At 33.9% G+C, this 17,432-nt stretch overlaps 1 protein-coding gene across 1 annotated transcript in view; it reads right to left on the bottom strand.

Moving 5' to 3' along the window:
• LOC129226673 (uncharacterized) overlaps positions 1–17,432 on the bottom strand; it is a gene marked incomplete in the record, with an annotated part of 92,214 nt that overhangs the window by 3,303 nt on the left and 71,479 nt on the right. Inside the window, 5 exon segments of the mRNA XM_054861304.1 lie at positions 109–414; positions 1,692–1,777; positions 12,534–12,698; positions 14,502–14,597; positions 16,030–16,195. Of these exon segments, the coding sequence (XP_054717279.1) occupies positions 109–414; positions 1,692–1,777; positions 12,534–12,698; positions 14,502–14,597; positions 16,030–16,195 (819 nt within the window).

Below are 17,432 nucleotides of genomic sequence, written 5' to 3'. Positions count from 1 at the left end.
ACTGAAAGCAATAAAAGATTCTTCCCTTGCCACATACAAAGATATCAGCTGTAGGAAATATTTAAACTAGATTGAAAAAAGACACAGAACATAAAAATTAAGAATTACCTATCGGGTATCAATGAATTTAAAACATCTTTGGAGTCTATCTTTTTTGGTGAGCCAGAAAATTCCTCCCTGGATGACATTTCAATAGAAGAGTTTGGTATTGCACAAATGTTCTCTGCACAGTCACCATTTTCTATACATTTTGAAGAATTGCTGGAAGAGTTCAATAAATAGTCTTTATTTGATGCAGTAGGTTCCTCTGTAGATACATCTTCAGTTTCTATGGGGTCAGTACCACGATCTGTTGTCTTTCTGTTCATAAATTTAGTAAGCAGACTTGTGGAGTTATACTCATAAAAAGGATAACTAGTAGAAGAAAAATAAAAATTAAGTTTCAAAATATTCAAATGATATAAAATTCAAAGATTTTGCTCTAAAACAATACAAATTATATATATATATATGTATATATACTCTGATCTCTCTCTCTCTCTCTATATATATATATATATATATATATATATATATATATATATACACACACACACACAGTTTTACTCACTTATTTTCTACAATTAGCACAAAGTAGATAATGGCTAATCGAGACTGGCAAGCTTTTCGACAGAATAGTAAAAACAGCACTGTTAAATTCATGGTTTTTATTTGCATATAAGACTGTGTTTTGTAGTTAAATTGTACTTTCTTAACACACTTTTTAATTTAAAAAAAATGGCAGAAGCATTAAAATATCTCTTAAAAATTCCCAATCCTCATCTTTTAGCTTTAAATTTTTAACCTTAAAGGGAAAACTAAAAAAAAAAAAAATATTTTTCAAGTCTTTATGTTGAGGCTAAATTTTTGTATGTTATGATTCTAATTGATATTAATGATGATATTCATATTGAGTGTGGTGTAGCTAAATGCCATCAACTTCCTTTTATTTTTTCCCCCTCCTAATTATAAATCTGCCATTTTAAAGGCATTTCAAAGTTTAGATTTTACCTAATCATATTTGTGGGTGTATGGGAAATTAAATTTGTTATTTAACGAAAATGAGAAAAAACAAGTCATTAACAGAAAAAAAATTCACACAATATACTGTCTAAAAATTTATGTAAAACTAAATGTGTTTACTAAAATATGTTTGCAAATGTTTTTAAAGCACAGTTATGCAGTGGCGGATTTAGCATGTTGCAATTTTAAGGGGCCCGTGTCTATAAGAGACCCGTCAGAGTAACAAAACTGCACATGAGAAATGTTTTACATAGTTCCATGATAGACAAAGGGGCCCCAAATAATGTAAATCCCCCACTGCAGTTATAACTGAATAACGGTATTATTTTATATATATATATATATATATATATATATATATATATTTTTTTTTTTTTTTTTTTTTTTTTTTTAAGAAAGAGAACTGGAATAATTTTGAGAAGGAATAAATAAAAATTTTAAAAACTACTTCACTTTTTTTCTTCAATTCAACATTGCACAACAGTAATAATAGTTATTAATATTGCTTTTATAAAAATAATTATAACCATAAAAAATTCCGAATAATTCTATTCAGCATGACACCAAAAAAACTGGGCCATTTTTAATTTTTCAACACCAATGTACTAAAAGGGATAAAATAATTTTACTTGAAGCTAAAATCTGCATTTCCTTGGCCATCACTCCAATCTTCATCTGGAGCAACAAAAACTACTTCCATTGTTATTTGTCCCTGCTGTAATGCAAAAGAAATATTTTTGTTCAAAAACCAGACTATTGCATTTTGAAAAAAAAAAATTATTTAAAAATTTCATGAATTCACATTTCTTTAAGAATTTAAAATTTAGAGTCCGTTGTCAAGCAATTGAAAATTTGAAAGTTGTTAATCAGTTTGTTAAGTAAAAGGTGTTGAGCCAAAAATTAGTTTTGAGAAAAATGAGACTTGAAATTTTTAATTTTTTTAAGTACTTTTTTTTTTACAAAGTAAATGTTTTTTCCCTCTGTGCACAGATTTTTTCTAGGATACTTTTACTTTTATAGGGTTAATCATTTTAAGTAAGTCATGGATAAATACTGTCAGCCCTGCTTAATCAGGTAAGGGATAAACGAATACCCGCTTTTATTAATAAAACCGCCCGTAACCGAATATTTCCCTATTGGCACAATGTTAAAGACGTCCGCTTAATTGCATTATTTCCCCAGATCATTGAATAAGGTTGTACAGCTTTTGCAAATATTTTTGCTGAGAAAAAAGTAAAAGCAAATTTAGTAAGTAAACAATTATTGACATAAGAATATAAAATAATATTTTTCAGCAACAACGTTCAAGAAAAACAACACTCACATTCCATCGAAGTATTTCCACTATTCTAATTTTTTTGTAGTTGGCATAACCAAAAAAAAAATAAATAAATAAATAAATGATAGCCCAGTCCATTATGAAATTAAATATTACAAAGAAATATAAACATTGCAGACGATAATAAATTGTTAAATATTCAATGCAAAACACAGCAGACGAGGAAAAAAAGGAGTTAGAAAAGTGTTCTTAAAAGAGTTTGAGCAAACCATCCACTATTATGGACTTTTTCAACAAAAAAATGTACTGAAAAAGGGTGCCAAAACAAAAATTTAATATCTCAAGTTGTATATAAGTTACATATTTATAATTTTCATATGAGGCAGTGACAAGCAAAGGGATGCAAGTGGCAAAATTAAAAATTTGGAGATAACCAGTACAAATGGTAGGTGAACCTCTCCTCTGTCTTGGGGCAAGAGATAGTGCTAGTAGCCTTGGTAGTTACTGCTATACAGCATCATTTAGAAAAAAATTCAATGAAAGCCTACCTAGGATGTTATTTTTAAACGCATTTTACTCAAAACTTTGTTCACTTGCATCCCTTTGCTTCTCACTGCCTCAGATATATATGTAACTTAATTACTGTACTCTTTTGTTGTTTATTCAGCTTATTTAAAAGAGTATCTACCAATAATATTAATCACTTCCATATTGATTTAGTATTACATTTTAAGACAAGTGTAGGCAAATTGGAAAGGTAAAAAAATTTCCCCCCTTTTAATCAAATATCCCGCTTATAGTCGAATAATATTTCTTAGAATCGGTGATATAAACGGGGCCGACAATATATTCAAGTGAAGTTAATTTATCTCTCTGCACCACAAAGTAGCTTTTGATTTTTCAAACCATTAGCTTTTATCTCAGGAAGCTAATGTGTCACTAGTGAATGACTGACCTTGGAATAGGCAACTTTTGGACATCAATACTTAAAATGGCATTTTAAAATCTGTTGCCATGATATTTTTATTTTTTATTTGATTATTTATTTTTGAGCAATCACGAATTGCAAATTATCCTCACTTGACCAAAGTTGATGTTGCTCTGATTTTTCAGATTACCATGACGAAAAGAATAAGTTTAGCTCATTGTTTTAATATTTATTAAGAGAACAAATTTTCGTCTCCATGATTACAAATCGTTTGTTCATTAAAGGCACTTAAGCATAAAACTTAACTCTGCAAGCTCCACTGTCCACCGGCCTCTGCTAGCTGGACCACTCCTGAGCAGTGGCGTCTATGCCCTCCACACAGACACTCATGATTGCAAAAACATGATTTTTTTACATGTTAATTCTATTGAGAAGGAATACTAATGGAGGGAGCGACAGCAAATGTCTCAATGAGATAAGCTTGGCACCCGATGTTTACCAGGTCAGGTGACTAGTTTGGCTGGGAAGTTGTCGCCTTTTGGCACACAATCGCTCTTTTGGCTTGAAACATTTTTCATGCGACTGCGCTAACTATGATGTCGGGGCTAAAAATCAGAGCTGAGGAGTTGTAGAAAAAATAACAGACTCTGGCTCCAACTCCTTTACCCAAAACACAGTCCGACTATGATTTCAACTCGGAGTTTAAAAGTCGTTGGACTCTGACTCTTTGCATCAAAATCAGTCTGGCTCAGAGTCCGACTCCGCAGCCCTGCTACGAATTAGGGTTGTGGAGTCGGAAGAAAATGACCGACTCCGACTCAGGGAACTTTAGAGCCTACAACTCTGAGTCCTTTACGAAAAAAGCAGTCCGACTCAGATTTTGACTTGGAGTTTCAAAAACTTTGATCTCTGACTCCGACTCTTTAATTCCAAAATCAGTCGGACTCCGACTCCGCAGTCCTGCAGCAAATTCGGGTTGCAGAGTGGCAAGAAAAAGAACCGACTCCAACTCAGGGAATTTTAGAGGCTTTTTTGACTCCGACTCCAACTCTTTCATTCCAAAAGCAATCCGACTCCGAATTCAACTCGGGAGTTTTAAAACCTTCAAACTCTGGCTCCGACCATTTTACTTCAAACTCAGTCTGACTCCAACTCCGGGAATTTTAGAGCCGACTCTGATTCCGAACACGCAAATCTAGCAATCAGTAGTTCTACACCAAGCTTACCAAAGTAGCAAATAATATGCAGTGCAAATCTTTTAATAAGGACTGATTTCGGATGAATTGTGTTTCAGCACATAATGTACAGATTTATTTGGTTTGATGATTTTATTATCTTGAATTTCGACTCTTAAACGTTGATTGTTTACCAGAAGGTTTTTAGAATGTGTCTTTCTTCCTGTTTTAACTATCTACGTAAATAAATTTGCAACAGTTATTAGCATTACTAATTTATAAATAATTTTTACAAACATTTTCTGGTGGATCGAGACACTTTGTGAAAATTAAAAGTATCTCTTTATTTTGGTAAAGTCTGCCCGTCTCTGTTCAGTTCAAATGAATATGAATTGTGAAAAAATATCGTCTGCTTCCAAGCAAGAAGAAAACAAAGTAGAATTGTTCAACTGCCCAATTTTTTAATTTATCGTCTTCGTAAATTTATTTTTATTATGTTTTGGAAACATGTTTTAACAAATAAGAGTATGTTATTTTTTCTGAGAACGTAAGATCGACCAATTGTGTTGTGAGTAAGCGAAAGTTTTCAGCCTGAAGTGTGATGAGTTTTTATGTTGTTCATCGTTATAGTTAAATTGAGTGCGTGTGTTTTTTTTTTTTTTAAATAGTACTGAAACTTTCTCTATAAGAATTATTAGAAGATTAACAGAGTTTTGAGCAATGTTGAAAGATAAGTTCTAAAAGGTATCGTTTCTGATTATTGTTACTGGCATAGGCAAGGCCGCAAACCTTTTTCCAGTTTTAAATAATAGCAAATACAATAACAGATACCTGTCATTTGAGCTCCCCCTCTCCCCTTCTCCCGGATTTTAAAATATAATGCAGACCCCGAAGAGTTCCTATTTTTCCTAGTTTTTCCTACTTTTTAGAGCTCTCTCCTTATTTTCCTACTTTTTCCTTTTTTTCCCTACTTTTTCTTTCTTTAGTATAGCACTTCTAATTGTGCATTGATTCTTAATTTTTACAATGCCGCACCGATAATTTTCTGCATGTTTTGATTTTGAAAAGTAAAAGGAACAAACGGATCCTTAGCTTTTCATTGAACGACTACAGTAATTTCTGGAAGGAACGTTTGTGTGTTTAAAAGTTAAATTTTCGTAAGTGACTTTTTTTGCCGTTGCGGCGTTTATGATCGACTTTTCTTTTTATCGCCCTGACTTCAGTCCTACTGTATTAACGAAACTAAAAAAAAATAGATACTGGCACATTCTGATGCAATCATATATTATTTACCCATCAATTAGAAGCTTTAAGTAAAGTAAACGGCCGACTGTTCAAAAAATGCGGGAAAAACCGAATTTCCTATTCGCCAATTTTTTGTATGATTACAAGTGAAATGGATCTCAATTTAAACAAAAAGATAATATAAAACCTTAAAAGGAACATAAGGAAGCAAAAAATGAAAAACTTGTACACTATACATATTTTATACAACATAAAAGCGACAGATAACAAAAATTCGCAAAAACTGACTACTTGAAAAATAATCGCGGAAACTTTTTTCGTACATAAGTATGATTATTGTTCATTCTAAATCGTAAACATGATTATAAAATTTATAAAATTTCATTTTCTTTCCTTGCAAAGAGTGTATTTGCAAAAAAAAAAAAAAAAAAACATAGCAAAACCTGGATGGGCAAAACGTTCCCGATTTTTGGAGAAAAATCGGAAATCAATTTAAATGCAATATTTTGTTTTTATTTCTTCATATTTTTAAAAGTTGGGGGATAGAGCTACTAACTAATATGTATTTTTTTTCTTTTTAATGGGTATTTTCTACTTTGATATATCATCAATATCGAGGAGTTGCACATCATTTTTATGTGCTGTGTTTATGGCAGTGCGACATTTCTGAGCATTTGAAATTTTTTTTGGCAGACTCTTACTCTTTTCGGGTGCGGCAATTATACCGATGCGGCGTATCTACTGTAAGTTATTTTACTTAGTGCGCCTGATCAAAGGGAGGGGGGAGAAAGAGATATATATACAGGCATTTGATGTCAGGTGCTCCCCCCTCACTCTCAATTTCGAGAACAATTTCCGAATGAATATTTTTGTTGTATGGTGAGGATTGAGATAAACTACATGCCTTCCCTTTTTTGCACAAAGAAACGTTAGTAACTGATCTTTGTCTTTGATAGAAATGTTATGTTTACCATGCATGGATGTTTCCTTTTATTTTCGTGACAAAAATTTTGGAACAAGAAGAAGGTAAAAATCATCAAACCATTAAAACAATATTCGTTTTTATTGCTTGATTAAAATTATAACTGACTCATCACTTTGATCCCCCCCCCCCCCGGAGGTGGCTAGCGAAGGGTGTATAATGAATGCAAATTTTATCTGCAAACAACAAAAGCCGCACAAGCATTAATTTTCCAAAGCCAAGGAGGGGAGAAATTGACCCCCATAAATGACGTGCCTGAAACAAATGTATGTTGAATGCTAAAAATACATAACATAGTACAAACTATTTAGTTGACTTATTTCGTTATTTATTTAGTTTAATTATTTTATTATAAATTTTATGTCCCATATTTAAGAACACATTTTATTTTAGTTCTGCATTTTCAGTCGTTTTCCTTTTTTTTTTTGAGCAATCACGATTGCTTATTGCTTTCACTTGACTGTTTTTGGCGTCCTATCATTTTATTTTCCCACCGCCACCCTCCGCTCCATCACCGTCGACCGGCTCCTCACGATGCTGCTCCTATTAGCCCAGTCAATAAAGGTTTCGTGTCGCAACTAATTTAGGGAAAGCTAAATTTTTGCAGATTGTTAGTACATAAAGTATACACTAAAAAAGTACAAAGTCCCGACCCCCACCCCTCTTGCTTTCGCCCCCACCGAAACATTGCAAGAGCAGTACTATGATTATACGCTTTTCGTGTCGCAACTAATTAGGTGAAAGCTGAATTTTGGCAGGATGTTAGTACATAAAGTACACACTAAAAAGCCACAAAGTCCCGACCCCCACCCCTCTTGCTTTCGCCCCCACCCCCTCCGAAACATTGCAAGAGCAGTACTATGATTATATGCTTTTCGTGTCACAACTAATTAGGGGAAAGCTGAATTTTGGCAGGATGTTAGTACATAAAGTACACTTTAAAAAAATACAAAGTCCCGCCCCCCACCACTCTTTCTCCCCCCCACTCCCTCACCCCCTACGAAACACTGCAAGAACAGTACTATGATTGTACGCTTTTCTTGTCGCAACTAAGAGAAAGCTGAATTTTGGCAGGATGTTAGTACGTAATGTATTCTTTAAAAAAGTACAACGCCCCAATCCCCACCCCTCTTGCTTTCTTCCCCAACCCCTCCAAAACATTGCAAGAGCAGTACTATGATTATGCGCTTTTCGTGTCGCTACTAATTTGGGAAAGCGGATGTTTTTCAAGATGTTAGAGCAAAAAGTATACACTAAAATAAGACAAAGTCCCGACCCGCACCCCCCTTTCTCCCCCACCCCCCTCCGAAACATTGCAAGAGCAGTACAATGATTATACGCTTTTCGTGTCCCAACTAAATAGGGGAAAGCCGATTTTTTTTCAAGATGTTGATATACTAAGTATACACTAAAAAAACACAAAGTCCTTACCCCTATTGCTTCATCCCCCCCCCCTCCCCGCTCCGTCCGAAACATTGCAATAGCAATATTATGATTATACGCTTACAGCTCAAAAACTAATGATGATACCGGAGTATTCCTTTTTTACTTCCTTTTACAAAAAAGGAAGCATTGTATTCGCGAAAAAATTTTCACTCAAAAATCGCCCTTAATTTCCATTTTGCTCACCCCCAAATGAATGTTGAGTTTTTTTTTCGATTCGACCACATGCGGAAAAGTGCCTAAGAATGTATAGACACGCGAAATATCCATTTTGACCATCACCGAGGTAATTACAACGACTTTTCTCGTGACGTCTGTATGTATGTGTGTATGTGCGTATGTGCGTATGTATCTCGCATAACTCAAAAATGGTATGTCCTAGAAAGTTGAAATTTGGTACATAGACTCGTAGTGGGGTCTAGTTGTGCACCTCCTATTTTGGTTGCATTCGGGTATTTCTAAAGGGGTCTTTTGCACCTTTTTGGGGGGAAATCATTGTTAATTTCGATGCAAACTCAAGTGGTGTTATAATTTGGCGGTCACTTGGCGATATATCGCCAGTCTTTTGGTTGCCAAGTTTTGTCGCCAACTTGGCGAAAAATTTGGCGATTTTTTTTTTTTTTTTTTTAAATCTGCTTTCAATGTGGCCATTGCTAGTGATATTTAAAGAGTTAGAGAGAGAATCCCATTAAAATTGCAATAATAGGGAAATAGCATTAAATTGGTGTAAAAGGAAGTCATGTGATGCACACATCAGCTCGTTTATTTCACTTCTTACAATATTATAAACCAGTGGTGCCTAACCTACGTCCCACGGGTCACATCCGACCCATGAAACTGATCAGTGTGAACCGTTGTTTTGCGAAATGTTACAACTCAAGGACTATGTAGCAACTGGTTTCTGAAAAACAGGTTGCATTCAAAAAAAAAAAGGCATCAAGTTATTATAACTACAATTTTTCTTTTATGAGGGGTCATTTAACAGTTTGTTGGCTTGGTCTGAAATATTGTTATAATGCATTCCACTACAGTGTCCACACATAGACGTACAATTGAACCCAGTTTTACGACAGCTGCAGTTTGCAACACAATGTCTTACAGTTGCAAGATATTAGTAGGAGATTTTCACTTTGAGCAGAGAGGTAATTGTCATGATCTTAGGAATCAGTCTGTTGCTTGAAATATATTTCCAAACCCATTCTTCTGCTGGAAGTTTAAAACCTAACCAAGTTTGAATAAAAGTTTGTGAAAAGCAATTAATCACAAAAATGTGCCTTAAGTCCACTTTTGATTTATCAAAACTTCCACCAACTTCAGACGTCACCCGTCAATATCTTTTTAAGGTTTCCACCAGAGTCTTTAGGGTCAACACCAGATTCAAACTCGGTTAGATTTTAAACTTCCCCCAGAAGAGTGGGGATGGCATTATACTTCATGCAACAAACTGATTCCTAAGTTCATGAAGATTACCTCTGCTTCAAGTGAACTTCTCCAATTAGTATCTTGCAATTGAAAAGATTATGTGTTCCAAACTGCATCTGTCGTAAAGCTAGGTTCGATTGCACGTCTATGTGTGGACACTGTAGTGGAATGCACTGTAACAATATTTCGGACCAAACCAACGAAATATTAGAAGATGGCCCCTTATTACGTTGTTGATCCATTTCAAGAAAATGACTATTATCATATTATTATCTATAAATTTTGTTCAAACATTTCTTTCCAAGACGTAATGATAAAAAGCTATTAATTTGTTGAAGTTACTTTTTGGTTTTTGTTGTGAGATTTCCGCATATGATTAAGTTGGTAAAATGGTGAAACTGAGCTATCTACATAAAAATTGTATGTTTCATAATTTGTGTATAACAGTGGTCCCCAACAATGTTTTCAGAAACCAATTTCTAAATATTTGGCTAACAATTTGTAAATTTGTTATTAATTGTGCTCTTTGAGTTGTAACATTTCACAAAACAACGGGCAATACGGATCAGCTTCGCGGGCCGGATACGACACCTGGGCCTTAGGTTTGGCACCACTGGTTTATAATATTGTTAGGAGTGAAATAAAAAAAGGAATACCTTGGTATAATCATAGTACTGAACTGATGAGTGAGCAATGTTTCGGAAGGAGGGGGGGGGGAGCAGCAAGAGGGGTTGGGATCGAGACTGTCTAGGTTTTAGTGTACACTTTATGTACTAATATCGTGCAAAAATCCAGCTTTCTCTTAATTAGCTGCGAAAAGAAAAGCGAATAATCATAGTACTGCTCTTGATGGTCTAAGTGTTTCAGAGAGGGGGGGGGCAGGAGGAGTAGGGGTCGGGACTTTGCGGTTTTTTAGTGTTTTCTTTATTTACTAACGTCCTGCCAAAATTCAGCTTTCCCCTAATTAGTTGCGACACAAAAAGCGTATAATCATAGTACTGCTATTGCAATGTTTTAGTGTTTCGGAGGGGGTGGGAGGAAAGCAAGAGGGGTGGGGGTCGGGACTTTGTGACTTTTTTAGTGTATTCTTTATGTACTAACATCCTGCCAGAATTCAGCTTTCCCCTAATTAGTTGCGACACGAAAAACGTATAATCATAGTACTGCTCTTGCAATGTTTCGGAGGGGGTAGGGGGAGAAAGCAAGAGGGGTGGGGGTCGGGACTTTGTACTTTTTTAGTGTATACTTTATTTGCTAACATCCTGCAAAAATTCAGCTTTCCCTAAATTAGTTGCGACAAAGCCTATTTTTTTACCTCAGCGAAAACCGTCTCCAGGTTGCATCCATGTCCTACACACACGCGCATACATACACAACTACACACACATACACACACAAACACATACACACACAAACACATACACACACATACACACACAAACACATACACACACATACACATACACACAACTACCCACACATTCATGCCTGCACACAGACACAAACATATGCCTACACACACATACACATACCCCCCCACACACAGACACAATCACACATGCCTACACACACATACACATACCCCCTACACACAAACACACATACCCCCACACACAAACACACTCGTGATTGCGAAAAGTATAATTTGAATTCAAGGAGTCAAAATTCAAATTACTCTATTGGTGAAAGGTGTTTCTTTGTTTAGATTTTATTTTCATATTTTTGTAATTAATATCTTTGTTTCCACCAGTTTGTTTTTCATCCTAATGATTGTCAGTCATCTTAACGTGTGTGTAGTCCTATCTCTTCCTATTTTTTCCTACTTTTTTAAGTGATTTTTTTCCTACTTTTCCTACTTTTTTAATTCCTTATTTCCTACTTTTTCCCCTCAAAAAACCACTTCGGGGTCTGATAATGTAACTGCATTTTTCATGTATTTTGATGTTTATTCCTTGTAATGACGGGTATATAGAAATATATGTTTAAAATGTTTTGTTATTGACTGAAAATTTATCGATTCTTATGCCTTGTAATCAATATTTTGTAGTTATTTCATATGCAGACACACTAATATTTAAATTCAATCATATCTAAAACTTGTTTTAAACGCATCAACTGTTCACAAGAGCTTGGCGAGAAGCTACTCGCCAACAAAGCAAATGTACACAAAATACTTGAGAGGCGTTAAATTAATTAATTGTTCAGTAGAAAGTGTTTGTATGGAACTAAAATGTTATTTGCATTCATGATATACAACGTTTTATTACATTTATAAGTAAAATCAGTACAAAAACATAAAAATTATAAACAACTGTGGGATATGTACTCGTTGAATGCATGAATAAGTTTTTTTTTTTTAATTTAGAAGTAAAAAAACATTCATACATACCTGTGAAAAGTTACTGGACCTTCTGGTGTGTCTTTTTTTTTTTTTTTTTTTTCAGTTTATAATACTACAATACTGCACTAATGCTATAAATCTAATTTTTCCCTTCTACAGTTAAATTTTTTTATCATTCATGGCTTTAGCTAATGAAAACTTCTTCAGCGGTTACGGTCAACTCGATATTGCTGCCCAGGTCACATGATACTGTTGCCGTATCGGGATAGTAGGGTTGCACTCTCTCCTTCTATTCCTTCTCAATGGTTAATTCAAAGAATGTTCCAAACTGTTTGAGTATTTTTTTATTTTTATTTCATCAATATATATTAGCATAATCTATTTCCTTTTTCTAATTCATTTAGTTAGCTTTTAAATAGATAATTTTTTAAAAAGATAGTCTATAAATTTTTGTTATGCCTTTTATTTATACAGTAACGTCCGTTTATAATAAAATTAAAGGAATCGAATAAAAATTTCAAATTTCATTAAAAATTTTTGAATAATACATAGTTAAATGCGAAAGGGAATTGAAGCAATTAAGCTATAGCCATAAATTCGCTATAAACAGGCACATTTATAAAACATGTTAGATATCCCACAGAAAAATAGCATACTTGACTGGAAAGAACTTTTGCAGCTTCCACGTGCCTTAAATTTCTCAGATCAATGCCATTGACTGATAAAATAGCATCTCCAACATAAAGCAAGCCACTACGACTAGCCGGAAGATATGGATGTATTTCTGAAACAACTATGGGTACACCATGCTCCTTGCCACCCTAAAAATATAAATATTTAGATAACAACTTTACATTTTTAAAGGATTGCTTAAAATTCACAATAAAAATTTAATTCACACCATTTGGTAAAAAATTAAATTTTAATTTGTATGAACTAATTTTTAATAAATTAGCAATCGGTAATGTTACAAGAAACTAGAATATGTGCCATCTCAATTACAACAATATTCTTGAAATCATGTATTTCAAAACTGATGCATTTTATCAGGTAAGTGGCCCTTCTGTGGTCCACAATATTCCTGTATTTATATTTAGATTATTCCACTTGTCTTTCGAAAACATAAGTGATTAGTGTTAAGCATATTTAAAAGCAACAAAAACTGGTCCATAACCACGCAAGGAAATATGAGCAAAACTCTTCCTTTGAATAGTGCTTTCAAAAAATATTTCTATTCCCCATCATTCTACTGGTTTAAAATTCAAAGGCTGTATCACAGATAAGCAATTATTTACTATAGTTTTTTACCGTTGAAATTATATTATAGTATTTTTAGGGGAGTGTGGGCAAAGTGAAATATTTAAGATGACTGAGCTTTTCAAAACGAACAAATTGAAAATTTGTTTTGAAAATTACAGTACATAAAGAAAGAACATTGTATTTTATAATAAAACTTCATTGAAACATTATTTTTATTTTTGGCAGTAAAATTGCACCTTCAAAAAAAAAAAAAAAGTGGAAAATTTTTACTTTTTTTTATGGGGCAAAGTGAAAAATGAAATTTTTTTGAATGAAATATTTTTCATTCAATTGGAAAAATATTTTTGAACACAATAATGAGTAAATAAAAGAATAATCAATAAATGAAAACATAATGAAACAATAAACTAATTAATTTATTTATTCATTAATTAATACATAAGGAGAGTGACTAAAATAGTGAAAGAAAATGAATTAATAAGTAAATAATTAAATGAAGGTATGTAAATAAATTAATTAATAAATGAATATGTAAGTGATTTAGTAAATATTTGAACGAGTAAACGAAATAAACTACTTCTCCTTGACCTGAATTGCGAAAAATATTAAAAATACAAATAAGCTAAACATTAACTAAATAAATACTGCATCGATTATTAGAAGGTCCCAATTAATATTTAAAATGTTAAAAACAAAAATTTTATCATTTGATAATATCAAAATGATTTTTGACTTACAAAAACTACAACTTGAGTATCATTTTTTTTAAAATTGCTTGTATTATTATATGTTTTGATTTTCAGAGGTAATTTTTTCTTGACTGGAATAAAATACATATGTTACTACATAGTTAAAGTATCACTAGGTAAGTGGCACTAAAAGCGGAATAAGTACTTTACCATTTCACTTTGCCCCACCTTCCCCGACAAATACAGCCCAGTTCTTAGTAAATATGCAGCAAATATTCTACATGCAGGTAGCAAAATTTTGACAACTCAAATTATGTTGTTATCCTGCAATACATAATGTTTTATGTTTTTTCAAATAATGAAAGGTGCAAAAGAAACCTGCATGCAGGCGCTGGATTACCAACAAAGCAAGGATTTAAAAAATAGTGATTCCTTCCTCCCCCCAGGGTGTATTGTGTGAAAAGGGGGGCTCTTGAAACTAGTGCAAGACTGAGACCTCAGGTCTATTGTACTATAAACCCCAGGGTGTATGTACATACTGTACACTCAATGCAGATTTGATCGAAAAACAATTAAAACCATGCTTACTTTAATGTAAAAGTATTATATTTTCAAATACGGGGGGGGGGGGGGGCTGACACCTCTAAATGACAGCCCTGTTCAAAACATACTTACAGTGATTGATATGCCAAGTCCTTCATCTGCCCCTTTAGTTAATGTCACTATTCTGACCTCGCCAACACCTTGTTTCTTTCTAAGCATATGAAAATCCTGAAATTAAAAAAGGGGTTACAGGCGATTAAAAAAAAAAATTTAAAAAATTAATTTGAATTTTGACATCTTAAATTCAAATTATGTTTTTCGCAATCACGAGTGTGTGTATGTAGGCGTGTGTGTTTGTGTGTGGGGGTATGTGTTTGTGTGTACGGGTTATGTGTATGTGTGTGTAGGCATGTGTGTTTGTGTCTGTGTGCTGGCATAAGTGTGTGGGTAGTTGTGTGTATGAATGTGTGTGTAGGTATATGTGTTTGTGTCTGTGTGCAGGCATAAATGTGTGGGTAGTTGTGTGTATGTGTGGGTGTCTGTATGTATGCGTGTGTGTATGTGTTTGTATGTGTTTATGTAGGTGTGTGTAGGACATGGATGCAACCTGGAGACGACTTTCGCTATAGGAGCAGCATCGTGAGGAGCCCGTCGACGGTGATGGTGCGGAGGTTGGCGGTGGGAAAAATCAAAGGAACGTCAAAAACAGTCAAGTGAGAACAATAAGCAATCCTGATTGCTAAACAAGCTTCATATAAACATGATTAATTCAGGGTTGTTTGCAGTACCCTCAGAAAAGAACAGCTTGGAAAATTCTTAGTATACGAGTAAACTCAAATGCTGCTAAATATGCTTCAAATTGTGGAACTTAACTTTGACAAGTTGATAAATTAATGACTAAATACAATTAATGTATTTAATTAAAGAAATATATCAATTACAAAAATAAATCAGCCAGTTTGCGAGTAAATTTTGCACACATCTAGAACCTTATAATGAATTACCAGGAAACTTCAGTGGAGACTTTTTTTGAAATTACCAGAATTCTGGATCTTTCACAAAGCACAAACATCCTTGTTAGTTAAGCAAAAGTTATAAATGCAACAATTCTCCGACAAATTGATAATTCTTTTTCCTTAATTTCAGCTTAGATTGATATTTGTACACTAGGATCATTGCATAAAAATGTCAACCACAGTTTCAAAAAAAGAAAAAGAAAATCACAAAGCCTTTATCCGATCATTTTATTTAGCTTACTTTCTAGTATATAAATCTGCTAACAGTTTGGAAAAATTACAGTTGGTGTTTGTGTTCTAGCTCATTTGTGCATGGTTGTAGAAAAGGCATAGCATATGTAAAAACATAAATCATAGTTTTCTTGCATGATGTAAAAATGTATGCAAATGTTTTAAATAACTATACACATTATGAAAGTTAGATTCCAAGAAAATTGACTGTTGTTTTAAAAAAGTTATAAGATGAATCTTTTATTTGACTTGATAATTTCATTATTTGTTTTGTGTTTTGTTAGTCATAAAATGCACTTTCTTCTATTTTAAAAGCTTAAGAAAGAAATTAGTTCAGAAATTTCTTAAACATAAATAAAAATGTAACCGAATGCTTATAACTGGGTAATAAAATAACGAATTGGTTAACTTACATGGCCTGGTGGTGCTAGCAATTTACATCCTATGCCTCTTTGAGCTCTGCAAGCTCGAATGACAGTTTTATGCCTATGAAGATGAATCTCAGCTTCAAGCTGTTCCCAAAGTCGGTCATGGTCACTTCCTTTGATATCTTTGCCCAGTAATTGAATTTGTTGAATCCTGCAAGATTGGAAAGCAATTTTACTAAAAACAAATTAGAAAATGCAAGAATAACAGTAGCTTCTCACAAAGAATGTTTTTCAAAGTGAAATTAGGAAAAAAAGAATGGTGACATCTAGGGCACAATACTGCCGTGGGCAGGTAAACGGCAGTACCTGCAGAAATGAGGTTTCAAGATACTTGAAGAAGTGTGTGTTGGATTCAATACTAACAACAGGAAAATGTTGGAATTAGACTTTATTTGCTCCTTTTTTTTAGCGGAAACGAAATAAGCAAGCTTGTACAATAAAGCTAAGGTACAATAGATGACAAAAATGCGAAAAAAATTAAAAATTTGCAGTTACTGCCCTTTACCTGCCTACGGCAGAATACTGGAGAGCCTGTCAAGAGTTGTTTAAGCAAAAGCAAAGATTTCAACCAATTAACACAGAGGTTCTCAAACTGGGTGCCGCAAGAATTGGCAGGGAAAGCCACAAAGTTTCCAGGTTTTGACGCAATTCCGTCCAGGGCTTGGAAGACTTATTAAAGAAACATATTACAAATACATCAACAATGCTGACTTTTCTGGAGAAAGGAACTTTACAAGTTTTGTTCCCCAAATGTTTGATAGGTGAACACTTCATGATGCAGTAGATATCAAAAATAAAGTTGAATTCTTGTTTAACTCGCTGTAAGATGTCACAATCAATGGTCGATCATTTTCCAATAAGATGGGGCTCCCAATTGTCTGACAGACGTTCCCCATTTCCTCAATAACGAGCTTTCTAGTCATTGGATTCGACGAGATTCTGATAATGACAATTACCTTCCTCTGTGGCCACCCTGCTCTCCAGACCTGATTCCAAGTGGTTTTTTGTGGTGTTACACCAAATATCATGAGTTCGTGCTCCGTGGGCAGTGATTTGCAAGATTTACTCATCAGTCTGGCATAGTCAGGATTCGAGCTGGAAGCAAAGCAGATGTCCTCTCAATGAAATTGTTCTGTTTTGACCCCAGCTTTGGATAGGTAACTAACAGCTTATTAACTGTTGAACTGCACTGCATCCATTAGATTGAAATGTAACAATTCCTGCCATGTAAGTGAGATGGAGAGGGGGAGGGAGAAAAAACTTTATCTAAATTTTGCACGGCAATTCTTTGAAACTATGTATTTATAACAATAGGGATTTTTTTTCCCAATGTGTGTAGAATACAAAAAAACATCTACTAACCAAAGGGGGGGGGGGGCGATGGGTGC

The sequence above is a fragment of the Uloborus diversus genome, chromosome 7 (genome assembly GCF_026930045.1).
Source record: "Uloborus diversus isolate 005 chromosome 7, Udiv.v.3.1, whole genome shotgun sequence".
Lineage (NCBI taxonomy): Eukaryota > Metazoa > Arthropoda > Arachnida > Araneae > Uloboridae > Uloborus > Uloborus diversus.
This window is presented reverse-complemented; position numbering and strand designations above follow the sequence as displayed.